The sequence below is a fragment of the Gracilinanus agilis genome, chromosome 1 (assembly GCF_016433145.1).
Source record: "Gracilinanus agilis isolate LMUSP501 chromosome 1, AgileGrace, whole genome shotgun sequence".
In the NCBI taxonomy this organism is placed as follows: Eukaryota; Metazoa; Chordata; class Mammalia; order Didelphimorphia; family Didelphidae; genus Gracilinanus; species Gracilinanus agilis.
This window is the reverse complement of record NC_058130.1, coordinates 80,254,056-80,273,341: the sequence shown is the minus strand read 5'-3', so window position 1 is coordinate 80,273,341 and position 19,286 is coordinate 80,254,056. Positions and strand designations below refer to the sequence as shown.

The 19,286-nt window shown below is 35.0% G+C and overlaps 1 protein-coding gene across 1 annotated transcript in view; it reads left to right on the top strand.

Moving 5' to 3' along the window:
• Positions 1–19,286, top strand: part of ABCA13 (ATP binding cassette subfamily A member 13) — a 474,630-nt gene that overhangs the window by 56,203 nt on the left and 399,141 nt on the right. Inside the window, 2 exon segments of the mRNA XM_044676455.1 lie at positions 6,817–6,947; positions 17,342–17,475. Coding sequence (XP_044532390.1) covers positions 6,817–6,947; positions 17,342–17,475 — 265 coding nt within the window.

Here is a 19,286-nt window from a genome sequence, read left to right as displayed (position 1 = left end):
CTACTACTACTACTACTACTAGTACTACTACTACTATTACTGGCACCACTATTGAGAGTTCTGTTAACTAGCATTTTTTATTGCTTTTAGGTTTAGGGGCTGTAGGAATATTTCATTTTATCCTCACAATTAATCTTGAAAAGTTATTATTATATTATTATTATTATTAATTATTATTATTATTATTACTTCCATTTTACAGATAAAGGAACTGAGGCAAACAGAAATGAAATGATTTGTTCAGAATCACATAGATACTAAGTGTCTCATGCTAGATTTGAACTCAGATCTTCTAGGACCTAACCACTTCAAAACTCACAGGACATGCCTGCAATACAATCCCTCATCCAAGACTTACAGAATCCCTCTTTCTTTCTCTATGAAGCTTTTCCTTTTTTCTTCCTGTCCCCAAATGTAGGCTGGGAGCCTCTCTCCTGAATTACCTTATATTGAACTACTATAAGTGTGTGTGTGTGTGTGTGTGTGTGTGTGTGTGTGTGTGTGTGTGTGTGTATTTATATATATACTATGTATTTGTGCTGATTTCAGGCAGCCAGGTGGCATGGTGGATAGTGTTACTTTTGAAATTCAGTAAGACCTGAATTTGAATCTTGCCTTAGACACTTATTGGCTTCGTGACTTTGGGCAGGAACTTATCTCTTAGCTTACAGTCTCCTTTTCTGAAAAGTGGAGGTAACTACCCCTTCATCTAATTCACAGAGTTGCTGTGAGGTTCAAATGAGGTAGGCTAGGGAAAGTACTTTGCAAATCTCTAAGTGCTATATACTAGCTCTTATTATATAGACTCTGTGTTTATTGTCTTCTACATTAGAATGTAAGCTCCTTGTATGTAGGGCTTGTTTCATTCTCTGTACTTATATCACCTACACTTAGTAGGAGTGCCTTGCATATAATATAATAGGTTTTTAATAAATACTTGTTGATTGCTGTGTTTCCATCCTCCATGAACCTCTTTAAACTTTTCTTTTCCTCAATAGCTTTAAAAATCCCTTTTTTGTTGTCCCTAATTTTTCTTGTAAATCTCAGTAAGATTGACACAGTTTGTTCTTATGACTGAGCTATATCTTTACTTTAATTCTCCATTACTTTGCTCTCTCTTCCACCTTCTGTAAATCTCTCTTTAAAAAATCAATATTTATTGATAGTTTTGTTTCTGTATCACCTATATTTCCCCTAGATGTTCTTCCACATATCCCCTCCCAGAGAGCTATTCTTTAAAATAAAGAATAAAAATAGAAGGAAAAATAAAAAAGTAAAACCAGCCATTGGTTCAGAAAGGTCTCATATACAGATATATATATATATATATATANCCACATATCCCCTCCCAGAGAGCTATTCTTTAAAATAAAGAATAAAAATAGAAGGAAAAATAAAAAAGTAAAACCAGCCATTGGTTCAGAAAGGTCTCATATATATATATATATATATATATATATAAAGACATTATATACAGTGTGTCAGTCATGTGTTCCCATTGCAAAGAAATGAAGGTTGAGAGAGAAGTCAACTCATAGCTCTTCTTTTTGGCTCAAAGTGATCATTATAATTTCACAGAATATGAATTCAGTTGTTTTGTTGTTGTTTTTACTATTCACATTTGTATAGTTATTACATACATATAATTTTCCTGATTGCTTTTACTTCATTTGCATAGGTTTATACAAGTTTTCCCAGGTTCCTCTGCATTCATCCCAATAATCATTTTTTTAAAAAAAATCTTACCATCTGTCATAGAATTGATACTATCAGTTCCAAGGCAGAATGGGGGGGGGGTAAGGGCTAGGTAATCTGGGTTAAGTGACTTGCCTGGTATCACACAGCTAGGAATTGCCTCAGTTCACATTTGAACCCAGCACCTCTCAACTCCAAGTCTATTCACCGAGTCACCTAGCTGCCCTCTACTAATAATTTCTTACAGCATAGTGACATTCCATTATAGTCATGTACCACAATTCATGAGTCTTGATTGATGAGCATTGGCTTTGTTTTTTATTCTTTGCTACTCCAAAAAGTGATGCCATAACTGTTTATGTAAATAAATACATATGTGTATTTATTTATTGCATTTGCATCTCTTTTTAAAAGTCTGAAGTTTGATGAATTCCTATTGCACCTTCATTGGTCTCTTTTAACAACCCTACCTTTTCTATCTTAGGTCCTTTCTGTGTCTTCATAATTTTATTGTTGAAAGCTTCCTTTCTTTCCTGACCCAACTTTGCTCATAGAATATTGTTTATGAGATCCTATGTATTTTTCTCTCTTCAGAATCTTCTCTAGCTACTCTGGGGTACCTGTTATACATAGCTTCACTCTTTTAAAAAAGTCTGTCACTCATTCTAAGCAAGGATGACCACTTTCTCCTCCTTTTTCCTATTTTTTCCTTCTCAACATTTAGTTCCTCTTTATTTTGAGAATCAATCCATAATAACACTATCACTTATTATTTCCACCACCTTTTGAGGGATGCAGTTTATCATTAAAACAAGTAAAAAGTTATTAGCTACTCTACTCTTGGCACAGAAGATAGATAATGGGAAAAATTTCCTAATGAGTCACATAGTCCATCCACCATGCTTCCTAGCTTATATAGATAGTATAGAGACAATGACTAGCAGAATCATCATATTATTGCATCCTTTAGATAACAAACACAAGCTGTATCATGAAACTTTTGGTTTTCCCTTCTGTAAAATCAAAATATGGAATGCATATAATATATATGACATACAGAAGCAAATATGCATATGTATATATATTTAGCTGCATTAGTTTATGGCCATGGTTGATATACAATACATTTTCACAATGAATCTCTACTTACTTTACCATGATCTCTTCTAAGATCATTGTGCTTGTAAACTCCTTAAATTTCCCATGTAGGTGCGCTACTTAGCTTCCAGCTCTGTTATGCAACAACGGGGTGCTTATTTTATTACCCATTAGACAGTTTCCCATACACACAACATGGTGGATGTCATTTGCTGTGTTTTTTGTTTGCCAAAACAGCTTGTTTTCCTCCCTCAAAAACTCATTAGGTTTTACCTCATAAAACACTCCACAGATCATAGGTTAGAAAAGTTTCTTTCAGTGGGAGCCCATAGCTGACATCTTCCTTTAAGGGGAAAATAGGAGCTTCCTTAACATCTTACTTGTCCTCTGCAATAATTTTTTTAATTTTAATTTTTAAATGGAGGATAGCTTGGGTTCCAGTAAATGGATAGGAGGAGACTGGGGGGTAGAAGAGAAAAAGGAATCAGTTGTCATGTCTGTTTGTGTCCTAGTAGCAAAGAAGTAAATGATTCAGTGGCAGAAATGATGGAGGAAGAAATTTGTGAAATGAAACTTTTTGGAGTATTTCTGCTAGTCAATATTTAGGTGAGGCATTTAGTAACCCATTGCCTTGGGGCAAAAGCTTTATTGCTTTTTAATCACACCTCATTCTTCAAGAAAATATACATATTGTGACTGTGTGGGTTGACTGGCAAAAATTAAATACTGGCTAGCAATAAAACAGTGAGCAGTAAAGAGCAGAAAGCAAATTCATGACAGCATGACAGAGCTCAAGTTCGTCTGTATAACCCCAGGGAAAGTGGCTCCAACTTATTCCTAGAAGATATGAATGTTAATATTTACAAGACTGTTGCAAAACCTAATGAGTTCATGTTCTTTGTATTACAAATTTCAAAGGACTGTAGCATCAAGACAGATTTTTCACTAACTCTTCCGTGAGACTAAAGAAAAACAATTTAAAAGAGAGAAATTTAGTGTTTTAAATTCTCATGTATATGTAGATATAAAATATAAAAGTTAGATGGGAATATATTATCCCTACCATGAATCAGACTTGGAGCAATGACTACAATACTGGACTTGGAGCCTAAACACCTGGATTTAGAGCCTGCCATTGACTTCTCAGTAATTGTTTGACCATGGGAAAATAAAATAAATATATTCATTTGTTGATCTCTTTAAGACTCAGTTTTCTTGAATCTTTTGATTCATCTTATTTTATTATTGCATCTGGATTTATCTTATTTTGTTATATGTATGTGATATTTTAATATATATGTAATTATATGCATGCAATATGTAATATATAATAATATAATAAAATTTAAAATAAATCAAAAGATTCATAATATAATATATACTTTATATATAAAATATAATATATATAATTATAATAAATATCATATAATAAATAATTTATCTTATTTTTATTATATAATTATATATTTTAATTTTTAATTTTATATATTTAATTTTATGTATTTTATTATATCATTATATTATATGAATTAATATGCATATAATTATATGCATGTGATCTGTAATGTATAATAATGTAATAAAATAAAATTTAAAAATAAAGATTAATATCTTCATATTATGTTATGTTATATTACCTTATAATATATTATTATATATTACAAAAATGTTGTGAAGCTCAAATAAGAAAATAGAGAGCTCTTTGAAGTACTATATAAATGTCAAATGATCTTACCAATGTTATGACATTAATAAGACCCTATCTTCATTATTCCTGCCTTCAAGTATTTCAACAGCTCTCAGCAAAAGAGGAATTTTACCTGTGTACTGGCACTTAGGAAGGTGTTATTAAATGCATGTTAACTGACTGCTTGACTGGCCTCATTGAGAAATTGCCTGAAGGACTGATTTAGGTTTTATTTGAGGGGGAAAATTGCACTCACCATTAGAGTTTTCCCAAAGTTGAATGAACTACCTCAAGAGCTTGCCTGTTTTTACTAATTCCTAGATATATGTTGTGAAAAAGAATTTCTATTCAGGTGGGCTAGAGGTAATTAAAAATCCCTTCTAATTCCCAGGGCCAAGTATTCTGTGATATTCCTGTTTTTATTCTTTGGGAATATATACCATATTCTGCCCTGATATTGGTCATATTTTCAAACTAACTTTAACTTAGATAAAAATTAGAAATCAGACTTTTATACCTTCAGTTTAGCACTGAACAACTAGATGACTCAGAAGATAGAGTGCTGGACCTTGATTCAGGAAGACCTGAGGCTGAATCCTGCATCAGACACTGACTAGTTTTTGACCCTGGCAAAATCATTTACTTCTGTTTGCCTCAGTTTCCTAAACTGTAAAATGGGAACACTTTGTCCTGAGGATAAAATTAGATATTTTTAAAAGTCCATAGTGCAGTGTCTCACACATAGGAGGAACTTAGTGCTTATTTCCTTCCCTTATTCCCCAAGTAAATTTTTTTTTCTATTTTTCAGTTTTGTATGGAGTCAGGAAAACTGGATTCTAGCCTCATGTGCTGTTATCCTTTAGATATGAGGCAAGACCTGACCTTGAATTTTGCCTTCTTCATTTAATAACATAAATCAGAGGGGTAGCTAGGTGTAAACTTCTTAGCAGTGTGACCTTGGGTAAGTCACAACTCCAATCGCCTAGTTCTTACTACTCTTCTGCCTTGGAACCTATACTTAGTATTGATTTTAAGACCGAAGGTAAGGATTAAAAAAATAACCTAAGGCAGCTAGATGAGGAAGTAGATACGAATGCTGTACCTGGTAAGTCACTTATTCTTTGCTTGCTACAGTTTCTTCTCCTACAAAATAGAGTAATAGTACCTATTATGAGGATCAAATGATTATTTGTAGAGTGCAGAGCACAGTTTCTAGCACAAAGAAGGTGCTTAATAAATACTTGTTTTCTGCCTTATTTAAATACTTGTATCATTTTAGGCAAGTCACTTCTCCCTTTCCAGACTTCAATTTCTCCTTCTGTAAAAATTATAGGTTTGGACGATTTCTAAATTCCCGCTGTGTCTAAATTTTATGACCCTTGAAAAGAAAAGGGGCTTGGAATCTCTACTCTATCTATAAAAAATGAGAGGATTGTTCTATGTGATCAGATGGGGCCTTCTGATGCAAACATTCTGTGATACTGGGACTTTTTCACCTTCCTTTTTCTTCAGAGTCTGTGATTCATTAATTTCAGAAATATAGATCACATCTCTGTGATATAAATGAATTGGCTGTGTTAAAATTAATCCAGTATTTTCAGCTGTCTTCATTACAGCCGGTGTAATAATTGATTGGTTCACCTACCTAACCCTGAGCAGTTAAAATGACCAAAATAATGTAATCAAGTAGGCTGTTGCTTAGTTATTTCAGTTATAGAGACCAGACTTGATACTGAAAGTTATGATGTTGCTGATACAGGAGACCAAGAACCTTGTTATGGGAGAATTCAGGGATATTAGCGTTTTCCATTTGAACATTTATATAATTGTTATGCTGTGGAGAGCTTGATTATTCACAGTATATCAAATCTGTGAAATAATGATCAATTTTATAATGAAATGACACTCTACTTGCCTTTTTGAATGTTCTTCTTACTGTAACAGATTAGTTACCTAAAGAATCAAGTAATATTCTTTAGCCTTGGACCTCACATAGCAATTTGTGTTGAAACTCTCTAATGAACTCATTTTGTAATATTAAGTGTTGTTTATATCTGTCTTTGTATCTCAGCCCCTGCTAGAATATAAGATTTTTCCAAGGATGGAGTTTATGACATCCCTTACAGCATTTAGCACACTGCATCGCATACAGAAGGCACTTAATAAATATTTGTCCTGTTGCAAATAGTGAATTTTATTGTTTAATCATAAAGACTATTTAAACCAGAATAGAAACTGAGGAAGAGATGGAGAAAAGAGTCTTTGGCAATAATACTTTTTGAGTTGGACATTAATATTGTTTGAAAGTTATAACTTTTCTCTCATTGTAATTACAGTTTTTTAGCATCTGTAGAAGATTTGGATTGGTTACCAATAAATCAAACCTTCTCTAAAGCTGCTCAAATAGGACTAAATGTGACCATTACAATCCTGAAATTTCTGCAGGAGGAAAAAGTGGAAGTTATTGGTAGGTACTCTTATAATTGTTGCATATTAAATGTACACTGTCAGAAAATCTACATGGATATAAGATACTGTGTATATAGGGGAAAACTTGAATCTGGAAGATGGTATTTGGAAATTCTCCTCTCCTCTGTCCTATTAATCTTTTTGAAGTCTGAGACTTCTTATTTTGCCCAGGCAAGAAGTGCAAGGCCAGATTCCACTATTGACCTGAACGAGAGGTGCCAAAACAACTGCTCCTTTTCCACACTAGGCTTGTTTATCCTTCTTTAGACAACTCATTGGTTTCTACTCCTGAAGGCTTATCATATTCTTATAAAACCCAGTTTGACCAGCCAATTGGCATGGTCTACTGTGGCTTATTTCTCCCAACCTGGGCATGTTCTCTAGACTCCATCTTCCTGCTGACTGAAATTAGAATCATCTCTGATCATGTCCAGATATAATCTAAATTCTTTTGGGAGTTGTGAATAATAATAGACATAGTTCATTTGTAAGTAGCTAATTATGTTTGTTTTTGTGCCCTGATGCAGATTCAGATTTCCTCGTATACTAATGATTTTCTAAAAATCTAAGAAAGATAATCATGTGTAGCCAAAAAAGTTATCTATGCTAACAGAGTTACATGAAATTGAGTAATCTATGATTTTGTTAGTGTAGCGATTTCTTATCACCACCATAGACAACTATGATGGATGCCATCTGAGTCCCAGGAAGTTGTTTGAGCCGCATTGATGTTAATTGACTCGCTCAAGGTTCCATCATGTGTTAGAGGTATCCTTTGAACCCATCTTCCTGATTCTAAGTCTAGCACTTTAGTCACTCTATCATGTTATTAACCATCCCCTCTCCCACCTCAACAAAAAAGAAATCCATAGAAAAATTCTGAAGTCTAATTTTACCTGTTTCAATCTTAAGGATGATTTACATTTATATGATCCTATAGTGTATTGTATTTGTATTTAAGATAATGTATATGTTTTGTAATCTTTAAAGCCTCCTAAATGTCCTGATAAATTATCTTTACACTAGAAATAACTTGTCTCACCACTACCTTCATTTTTTTTCGGTGACCTTTTCACCTATTAGTTTATATATGCTAAGTAATTAGTCGGGAACTCTGCTCAGTGACAGAGATTTTTCCATATATGGCCATTAGAAGAACAGGACATACTCATGCCTATCAATGGTTAATTTCCTGTTGCTGAATCTCTTGACTTGAGGCACAATCACAGCTAGAATGACTATACTCTTTTTTTTCTCATGAGTATCAAACTGCAAGGGAAAAAAGCCAAATAAAACACTTCATTGGGTTAGGCTCAGTGACCTCAATTTGGCTAGCTGCCATTTGGCATCCAGAATATTTGTGTATTGCCCAAATGGCAGCAGTTGATTTACTTTATATTTGCAAATATAATTGCAACTTAGAATATGATTAAAAGGAACTCTTTTCTTTGAACATTTTGACTTCACTTGCCAATGACTCACTACTAAAAGAAGGAGATTACATAAAAAAATTATATCTGTACACTATTGAAAGTTGTTTTCATTTCTCTTATCTTTAGGGGGACATGTTCTTTCAAAATGGAGCCATATATTTTATTGGGAGAGAATAAATTATTTCTGAGTCTTTGGGATTCACCAGTTCAATCATCATAGTCATTTAATCTGGTTATATGAATAATTAAAATGTATTCTTTAGCCTGTTATTAAGGAATACATTTCTATGACCAATTAGTCATTTTTTGGCTATCAATCATTTGGAATTATTTTAGGTTTTCTTTGCATTTGCTCATTCAGAGAACTAATTTTTATATTACTGTTTAAAGAAATATTTTTTGTTATTGTTCTGTAGTGCTATGGTAAAAGCTGTAGATCAGGAGTCAGAAGACATAGTCTCTTCAGATCTCACTCTGTCAATAAAGAACTTGTGGGACCTAGGATAAAACAGAAACCTTGAAGCACATGACCTATCTTCCTACACTACTGAGAAATTTTAGGCTGCCCAGTGGTCACTCACTTACCTTTTTTTCAACTCCTCAAAATTTTGCCACATCATTCCTTTTCTTCTTTTTTGCTTCTGCTTAGCTGAAGAAGTGGTAAAGTTTGGACTTCTTACTATATTTTTTTTGCACTCTTGATCCTATCATATCCTCTTTCATCAAGAATCTTGTTATAGCCTTATATCTCATGTATTCGTTCTTAATTTCTCCCCTTTGTAGTATTCTTTTACCATCCATGTGCCTAGAAGTATGCTCAAGTCTCTCTGATGCTCAAAAAAATCTGCCTTTGAGCAGTATTGTCAGCCAGTGTTAATCTCTACTCTGTTTTACACCCAAACTTCTTACAAGTTTTCCACATGTACTGTTACTTTCTCATAGCATTTATATTCTGATCTACTTACAATGGGACTTCCTTCCTCCAATTTCCTCCTAAAAGTTCCTTCTCAATTGTCACCAATGACATCATCAATCTAAAGGATATTTTTTTCAGTCCTCATTATCCAAGACCCCTTTATAATTTTTGTTGTAGCCTGTTGCTTCCTTCTGGTAAATTCTACTTCCTTGAGTTCAAGTTCTTTGTTCCCATCTCTCTCTTCTCTATTGCTTCTCTCTCTTCAGCATCAGTTCCTTGTCTTCTTCCCAATTTCATAAAGTATTATTCTCCAATATTCTGCCATGACTGTTTCTTTCTAAACTCTCTTCTTTTGCAGGTCTATTCATTTACATAGCTCCAATTAATTTTTTTTATTTTTTTAAACCTTTACCTTCCACCTTGGAATCAATCCTATGTATTAGTTCCAAGGCAGAAGAGTGGTAAGGGCTGGGCAATGGGGGTTAAGTGATTTGCCCAGGGTCACATAGCTAGGAAGTGTCTGAGGTCAGATATGAATGTAGGACCTTCCATCTCTAGACCTGGATCTCAATCCACTGAGCTACCCAGTTGCCCCCCTGATTAATTTTTTTCAATGATTCCCATAGCTCCATCTTTAGGACTGATGTTACTTTCTGAAGTCCAGGCCACCAACTCCAATACTGTATGGGACTTCTCTCCTTAACAGATCCACAAGTAGTTCAAATTCAGGTTTCCAAAACTGAGTTTATATTCTGTCCTTCATAATCTTTTTCTTTCTTTATTATTTCTAACAATTGTATTACTATTTTCTGGTCTCTCATATCTGAAATTTTAATTTAATTTTTGACTCTTTTCTCTCTCATTTCATATATAATAACTTTTAAAATCCTGTTGAATTTGCCATCCCAAGTATCTTGTATTTGCTCTTTTCTTTTTTAGATATTTATAAAATATTTCATATTTTCCAATTATATGTAAAAACAATTTTCAACATGCATTTTCTAAATATTTAAATGCCAAATTCTCTTCCTTCATTCCTTGCCTCCCTTTTTATTGAGAAGGTAAGTAATTTGGTATCGATTATACATGTTCAGTCATATAAAGCATATTTCTATATTAGTTTGTAAATGAAAACATGAACATGGAAAAAATAAAGTAAAAAAATAGTACACTTCAAATTGCATCCAGACTTCATAGGTTCTTTCTCTGGAAGTGGATAGTATTTTTCACTATAAATCCTTCTTAATTGCCTTAGTTTTTGCAATCCTGAGAATAGCTAAGGGATCCAGAGTTAATCATCATACAATATTGCTATTGCTGTGTACGATGCTCTTCCAGTCCTGCTTATGTCTCTTTGTATCAGTTCATATGTCTTCCCAGGTTTTTCTGAAATCATCCTGCTCATCCTTTCTTAGAGTGCAATAATATCCTATCACATCCATATACTACAACTTGTTCAGCCATTCCCTAGTTAATAGAAATCCCATTAGTTTACAATTCTTTGCTACTATTAGAGGAGCTGCCATAAATAGTTTTTTTACTTGAGTCCTTTTCTTTTTTCCTTTTTTTTGGATCTCTTTGTGATACAGACCTAGTGACCCTTCTGTTTTCATAGCTGCTATCATACAACAGAGTCTCATTATTATTTACAAGATTTCAAAAAATGGATAGCTAGGTGGAACAATTAATAGAGTTCCATTCCCAGAGTCAGGAGACTTATCTTCCTGAGCTCAAATCTGGCCTTAGACACTAGCTGTGTGGCCTTAGGCAATTTATTCAGCTTTCTCATCTGTATAATTATCTAAAAAAGGAAATGGCAAACACTCCAATGTCTTTGACAAGAAAGCCCCAAATGGAGTCATTAAGAGTCAGACATGACTGAAAAAATCTCAACAACAACAAAGAATTGAAAACAACTTCCTGGCACATCTTTCTTTTTGCAATCTTCCCTCCCCTCCCCACCTCCACCCCCCATTTAATCTGTCCTTCACTGGCTGGCTGATTAATCTTCCTTATTCTGAGATCTGATCATGCTTTTTCCTGGCTAATAAATTTTCAGTGGTCCCCTATTATGCAGCAAGCAAAATTCAAATTTCTTTGCCTTGCATTCAGGGACTCTTACCCTACTTTTTTAGTCTTACTTCATATTAGGCCATCACATATACTCCAAGCTCCAGTCAGAATTGAGCTTCTCTCTCACTGTTGTAAAATGAGGGGCAGGGCCTTGAACTATGAGTGAAGGGAAAGGAACATATGCGAGAGATGCTGTGTATAGAAATAATATTTGACAACTGATTGGATATGTGATTGGGGAGAGTGAGGAACTGACCATGGGAGTGATTAGAAGGATGTTGGTATCCTTAACAGTTAATGAGAAGAGCTGGAAAAGATGGGTTCAAGGATAAAGACAGTGTGCTCCTTTTTTGGTCATGTTTAGAGATGTCTATGGAGAGTTTATTTTATTTTATTTTTATTTTTTATTTTTAAAAAAAATTTAATATATTTTTATTTTGAGTATTTCCCCATAGTTACATGTTTCATGTTCTTTCCCTCTCCCCAAGCCCCCCTTAAGCCCCCTCAGCCAATGCACAATTCTACTGGGTTTTACATATATCATTGATTAAGACCTAATTCAATATTATTGATAGTTGGACTAGAGATATCATTTAGTGTCTACATCCCCATTAATATCCCCATCAGCCCATGTGTTCAAGCAGTTGTTTTTCTTCTGTATTTCTCTTCCCACAATTCTTCCTCTGAGTGTGGCTAGTTTTCTTTCTCATAAGTCCCTCAGCCTTGCTCTTGATTCTTGCATTGCTGCTGGTAGAGAAGTCCCTTATGTTTGATTGTACCACAGTGTATCAGTCTCTGAGTATAATGTACTCCTGGTTCTGCTCCTTTCACTCTGCCTCAATTCCTGGAGGTCTTTCCAGTTCACATGGAATTCTTCCAGTTCTTTATTCCTTTGAGCACAATAGTATTCCATCACCAGCAGATACCACAGGGTAGTTTCGTTTGAAATGTCCAATAAGCATTTTGTGATGGACATAACTGAACCACAGTGGGAAGTGGAGCTCAAGAGAGAGACCAGGCTGAATAGATAGATCTGGGAGTCATCATGCATTGAGATGGTAATTGAATCTAATGAGGTATGTAGTTAGAATGTTCTACCCCAGGACTATGTTCCCCAGAATTCCTTTTAGTATTACCCAGAATTCTTTTCCTTTTGTCCCCAAGTTGCATGCTTACATTGTTTGTGTATTGTTGTAGAGAACTCCGCCTCTCAGTCTCTCTTTTCCCCGAATGCGTGGTTAGGTGAGCTCTCTAGTTTTTATTTTCCTTTGCTTCAAGTTAGTATTAATAAACTTTATAAATAGAATGCTTGGAGTATGTTGGACATTAATTTTAATTCTCACATGAGTTCATCACATAAGAGAATATAGAGAATAAAGAGGTGAGCCCTGGACAAAATCTTATGATATACTTCGAGTCAGTGATGACATAGATAATGGTCCAATAAAGGAGACTATGTATTATGGTAGCAAGAGGGGAACCAAAAGAGAGAGAGAGATATTATGGAAATTCAAGAGAGAGAGATATCAAGGAAATTCATGGAGAAGGTTTCTTCATAGTCTGAGTTAGGAAATGTACTTTGATTTTCTCAGATGGAGTGCCATAACGATGCAGTTCTAAACACCACTGATGCATCCTGACAGGAAGTTGAACATCAAAAATAGCCTCTGCTTATGCCTAGCATGCCCCCCTCCCTTCTTTTCTTAAACATTGTGAAGCTTCTTTCTATCTTGCTGCATGTGTTCAAGCTTTATTGTATACAGATGTGCTTGATTTTCCTTGTTCACACTTACAGGACTTATAAGATGTCATCCATGGTGGGAGTGGTGATCTATGATCCAAATCCTCTCAAATTGTCATCCCAAATTCAGCAGTTTCTTCCTTTCTCAAATTTGCCTTAACATGGCAGGTCATAGCACTAGTTCTAGTTCCCACCTTTCTTCTGTCCTCAGGCCAAAACTACCAGATCTCAACCAGTTCTGTTCCATTCAGCTTAGTCCTGTGGTTTTGATTCCATATTTTGGGGTCAAATTTGTGTAAATACATGCCTATGGCCTTGATAGTTTAAATTTTGACTCCGCATGAAAATATCTACTATTTACAAAGAATGCTGGACTTGGAATCAGAAAGCTTGAGTCCAGATCACTTCATACACTTACTAGCTATGTGATACTGAGCAAGTCATATAATCTCTTTCAGTTTACATTTTCTAATCTCTAAAGCAGATAATAATAGAACCTACTTCAAAAGATTGTTGTGAGGATCAAATGAAGTAATATGTATATATATTTGTATAATTATGTTTATATATATATTGCTTTGCAAACCATAAAGTATTATTTTTTTAACCCTTACCTTTCATCTTAGAATCAATACAGTATATTGGTTCCAAGGCAGAAGAGCAGTAAGGGCTAGGCAATGGGACTTAAGTGATTTGCCCAGAGTCACACAGCTGGGAAGTGTCAGAGGCCAGATTTCTGCCTAGGACCTCTCATCTCCAGGCCTGGCTCTCAATCCACTGAGCCACCTATCTGTCTCCTAAGCCTTATATTAATATTAATTATTTTATTCTTCTGGACCTAATTCCTAAAATGCTGTTTTATCTGATGTGTTTTTGTGGAAATTCTTAATGACATCAGATGAGCTGTACCTGTGTTAACAGATCAATCAATTTTACCTTTAAGGAAAGATGAAATAGGAAATTACAGACTCTACTCTTTGTTTGTGCATAGTATCTATCCAAGTTATACTGACTATTGTTATCAAAAAATTTGTGTACTTTGACTCTTTAAGGTTAAAGGGAAGGAATAATGGTGAGATAGGTATTAGGAGGAGGAATGGAAGGGATGGCTAAGTTTAGGGAGGAATGGACAAGGTGGTATTTGGATGATAAGGGTACAGGTGAGGTATTCAGGAGAGGCAGCTAACACAGACTAGATACTCAGGCTAGAGACAGAGGACACTGGGGAAATAGGCTGAACCCTTCCAGGCAGGAAAGGTCCTTCTACAGACACAAGGAATAGGGCCAGTCAGAAATGTTTAAATCTGACTAGAGAGCTTTCTTGTCAGTTTCTCAAATCCTCAAAGGAGGAGTTGCAAGGCTCCTCCCTGTCACTGAAACTGATGAGGATCGAGGAGGAAGTATCAGGCAACTACTTCCTCCTAAGATGGATGCCTCCAGTTCCCTTAGGAAATAAAAGAGAATAATTCCTTCCCATTCAACCCCTGCCTAATTCTTCAACACAATGATTCACTAGAGGGTTTGATTAGGTAACAAGGAGATTTATTGAAATTCAGGGTTGGTCTGAAGGAGACAGGGGTTAGGGTTTCTGAAAGCTACTAGGGAGAAACTCAAGATGGGTAGGGTCACAGAAATGGGTTAGACTGAGAGAGAACCTGCTCTCTCAGCCAGGGAAGATTTGGCTACCTTTAAAATAGAGGGTATGCTAAATCAGCAAAGTAAGGGATGGTTTGATTCAAGGATGTCCTACTTGCCTATAGGGAAACTAAACCACAAAGTCTATTCACTAAAAACCCCAAAGCCACCCTTCCTCACAAAGCCCACAGGAAAACAGGAAAGGTAACAGGGGAATAGTATGGAGAAGGTCAGAGAGAGGTCCAGAGAAATTAGCTAAGTTTAGCAAATTAGCAAAGCCAAAAGCCAAAGGTAGAGCTCCAGTTGGTCCTTCCGCTCTCCTCAAGCCTCAGGGACCAACTGACTGTTTGTGAGGCTTCTAAGGTTTAACTGCCAGAAGTTTTCAGTTAACTTTTGCAAGGGCAAAAGCCTTTATTGCATATTTGCATTATACTATCCATCCAATTTCCCTTTTAGAGTATGTACATGGACAGAATTCACTCATATATGATTTCTATCATGGATAGTTAAATCAAACTCTTTTAAATAATTATGGATCTCATTTAGGAGACTCTGCAGTTGTTCTAGGACTTGAGGCTATCTGTAAAATGTCATTTATAAACAGAAGAATTCAAAGGACCTCATCATATATACAAGGCATTCTTAACCTTTGTGTCACAGACACTTTTGACAATTTGGGGAAACTTACAGAACCTTCTCAGAATAACATTTTTAAATGTATAAAAGAAATACATATGATTTCAAAGGAAACCAATTACATTGAAATACAGATATCAAAATTAAGAACCTTTTATCTTTAGGTTCTTTTATCCATCCCCAATTCTTCTTTCTGCCATTTGATTCATTTATACTAGAATTTTTATATAAAGAGAACATACACTTGGGAAATGAATGGGGAATCTACTTATGAAAAGTTAAGAAAGATACTTGCCCAAGGTCACAAATGGTAGTTGTGAGGGAAGAGCCTTGTATGGTTTTATCTGAATTGTTGTTGTTGATATTATTATTAGAAGGTCAAGGCTTCTGGCAAAGAAAGGAATTGACAGTGTTTCTTTTGATTTACTAGCTCCAGATCTGTCCCTATACCAGTCAATGTTCTGATTAAAGTCACCCCTGAAGGTATTGTGGTCTGCTGCTGAGCCCACTACTCTTACATGAGCTTTAATTCCATCCCAGAGAGAGAAAGATGAAAAGCTTTTAGATTCTCTCTGATGGGGCAGCTTCCTCAGGGCCCACTTTCTTCTGAAGTGTCTGCTGTCACCTCTTTACATGGTTTCAACTCAACTGTCTTGGAAGCTTCTTTTTCAATTTAGTGGGGGGGGGGATTGTTGCTTTCCCCATTCCTGTGACAATTATTCTCTTACTTTTTTACTCTCCTGAGTGATTGTAGGTGGGATGGGAAGGAGATGGAAGGCAGGAGATGGTGGCCTATAATTGATATAGGAGTTACTAAATTTAGACTACTTTCATTCTTTGGGCACCCAGTGTAATCTCAGCCTGGATCTTTTTGCTGTTATAGTGACCTTGCAAAGTTAAAAAATAACTAACCTCTTAGAATTGTCATTTGTTATAAAATTTGCATCTAAGCCACACTTCTCCATGCCACTTTCTTGCCAATTTTTATATACAATGCACTACTTCTGTCTAGTTGCAGTTCTTAGGAAATCTAGGACTATATGTATAAGTAGAGGGGTGGAAATGTAGTTATTAGAGCTATCCAGGAAAAGAAGAGGCACCTTCCCTAAGTAGTGAACTCTGTATCAATGAAAATTTTCAAGTAGAATGGATAAATATTTTAATAGACAATATAGAGGATTAATTAAATTGGTTTAAGATTGGATTATATGAGTTCTAAGATCCTTTGCAGTTCTAAGAAAAGATGGATCCAAAAGATAGGCAGGAAAAAATCCACTCATCTGGATTGAAGAGACACTGAAAGATAATGTGGGAGGTTTTCTCCAAAGAGAATGTGTTCTTTTTCTTCCTGAATAAAATGGTATTTCATGTAACATAGCATTACAATCTGTCTTGAGTATTATATCAGAGTCATTGTTTTGTTATTTGAGTTGTTTGCTCTCTATTTTCTTGATATTTTAATATTTTCATTTTAACTCCTCCATATTACATTATATATATCTTACCTCAGTTCATACCTTTTCCATTTATGTATGTAGTAAAAAACTTAGCATTCTGATTTTTGAGAGACTTAGTTCAAATCAACTTAGTTATCTCATCCAGTCTAGTTTAATCATGTTTAATCTTCGACTTAGTGTAAGTATCCTTACTATAATGTCTCTGACAAGTCCATTCCAATTTTTCTAATGTCCAATAATTATTGAAGGATTTTCTGGAAAAAATGCTATCTGCTATTGTGAATTCTATATCTATTCTATATAGATATATATTCTCTATCTTGTTATATCTATATATATTCTATATCTTGCTGCCCTTCCATCTCCACCTTTTTGTGCACTTTTTCTATGAAGAGGCTGATATTATTTCTGGGTACTTTTCAATGTGTCAATTTGTAAAGACATGATGGGTGGGATAAAATTTTAAGACTAGACTATGCTGATGTGTATGTTTTTAAATAGGACTTGAATATAACTTATCTCTAAGAAATGTGGTGTGGGACCCTCTGAAGCTGAAATCTGATTTGACAACCAAATATGGCTTTGATGACCTTCATGTTGAGAAGTTGCTGAATTACACTGGCAAGTTAAATGAGGTATAGATGTTCATTGATCCTTCATCCCTTAATTACTCCATAAAAGTCACTATAGAATTACACAATGCAGTGACATTTTCTGCAGGTGCTTAAAATAATGATTCCTGGATGATGACACTTCCTTTCATTTAAAAAGAAAACAAAGGAATAAATAATTTTTGCTTTTCTTTTTCTTTTCTAGGTTGTGCACGGTATCCTTTGTAGCAAGTTTTACATGCAAAGGCAATAGTCCAAGACTAAAGCATCCTAGAATTATATGTCAACCATCTTAAGAAACTGCTTCTGTTAAAGTATTAAATATCAGCTCATTTAGGTCCAATGTAAAAAGCAGACCAGATGAAAGTTCAAATGATGGAATTCAAGGGATTTTGAACTTAGTGTCAGAAAGACTTGAGTTTCAGTCCTCAAGTCTGACATTTACTACTTATTTGACCATGAACAAATCATTTAACCTTTCTGAGTCTTGGTTTCCTCATCTACAAAATGGGACAAATAATAATAATACCTGCTTAACCAAGCTGAAGTGGGGATCAAATGTCATAATATATAAAAACTGTCTCATAAACCTTACAACTCAAACACTAGCTATTATTATTATAGTCTGACTTTTGCCTATAGTTAAAATTCTTTGTCTAGTGTCTTTATATTAGACATTTTTTCTTAGGATATCATTAGAATCAGAGAGTCCAGGATTTGTTATTGGGGTTTTTTTTTTCTTTTGCTTCTTGGTTTATAAATGAAAGTATTAAAGTTGATCAGGGAAGGAGATTGGCTGTATAAGGAGGAGTCAGCTTATAAGAAGAGATCCAGTAGAAAGAGATCAAGTATTTAATATCTAGTGTATTTTAGCTATATACAGATAATAGAATCATAGACTTAGAGCTTGAAGGAATTTTAGAAATAATCTAGTATAAACCCCCTCATTTTACAGATGAAGAAATTGAGGCCTAGAAATAGTAAGAAATTTGCCCAACCTACACATCTAGTAAATGCCAAATTTGAACCTAGGTCCTATGATTCCACATCTAGTATTCTATTATATTCAAATAGACTTAAAATATTCAGAATCAGAATAAACCTTTAGATCAACATTTCTAGCCCACAAATTTTAAAATTAGAAAATGCCCAGAGAGGTTAAGTGATTTTCCAAAGGTCAAAAGAATTCATACTGCAAATGCTTACATCCTGGGTACCTCATTCTATATGTCTATTCTGTCTATAATCTTCTCGAGAAGGTCTTCTTTCATATGGCAGTAGGATTTTGGGAAGGAAAAGTCACTGATGATTCTTTTCAGTTCAACTATGTTCATGGCATTTTACTAATAACTAGTACCACAAAGACATAAAGCAAAGACTAGGCCTTGCCCTGATGGTACTTACATTTTACAAGGGATATAGCATGTACTTGACTGAATTAAGATCATTTCAGGAGGGAGAGAACACTAATTGCTGAGATCATGAGGGAAGATTTCCTATAGGATGTGACACTCAGGTTGGTTCTAAAAGGTGGGGGTAAGGAGGAGAAACAAGGACAGGGAGAGGGAGAGAAAAAGGGAAAGGGGGAGATGGAGGATGGGGAGACAGCAAGAGAGAGACAGAGACAGAGACAGAGAAAGACAGAGACAGAGAGAGATAGAGGGGGGGGAGAGAGAGAGAGTTAGAGAGGGAGAGAGAGGGGGGGAGAGAGAGAGGCTTTCAGATATGGAAGATATTTTGCATAGAGAGGGAAATGAAATGAGTGTCAGGAACAAAAAAAGAGAATGATAGTTTGGCAGGAATATCCAGTGAAATAACAATCATTTTGGGGCTGG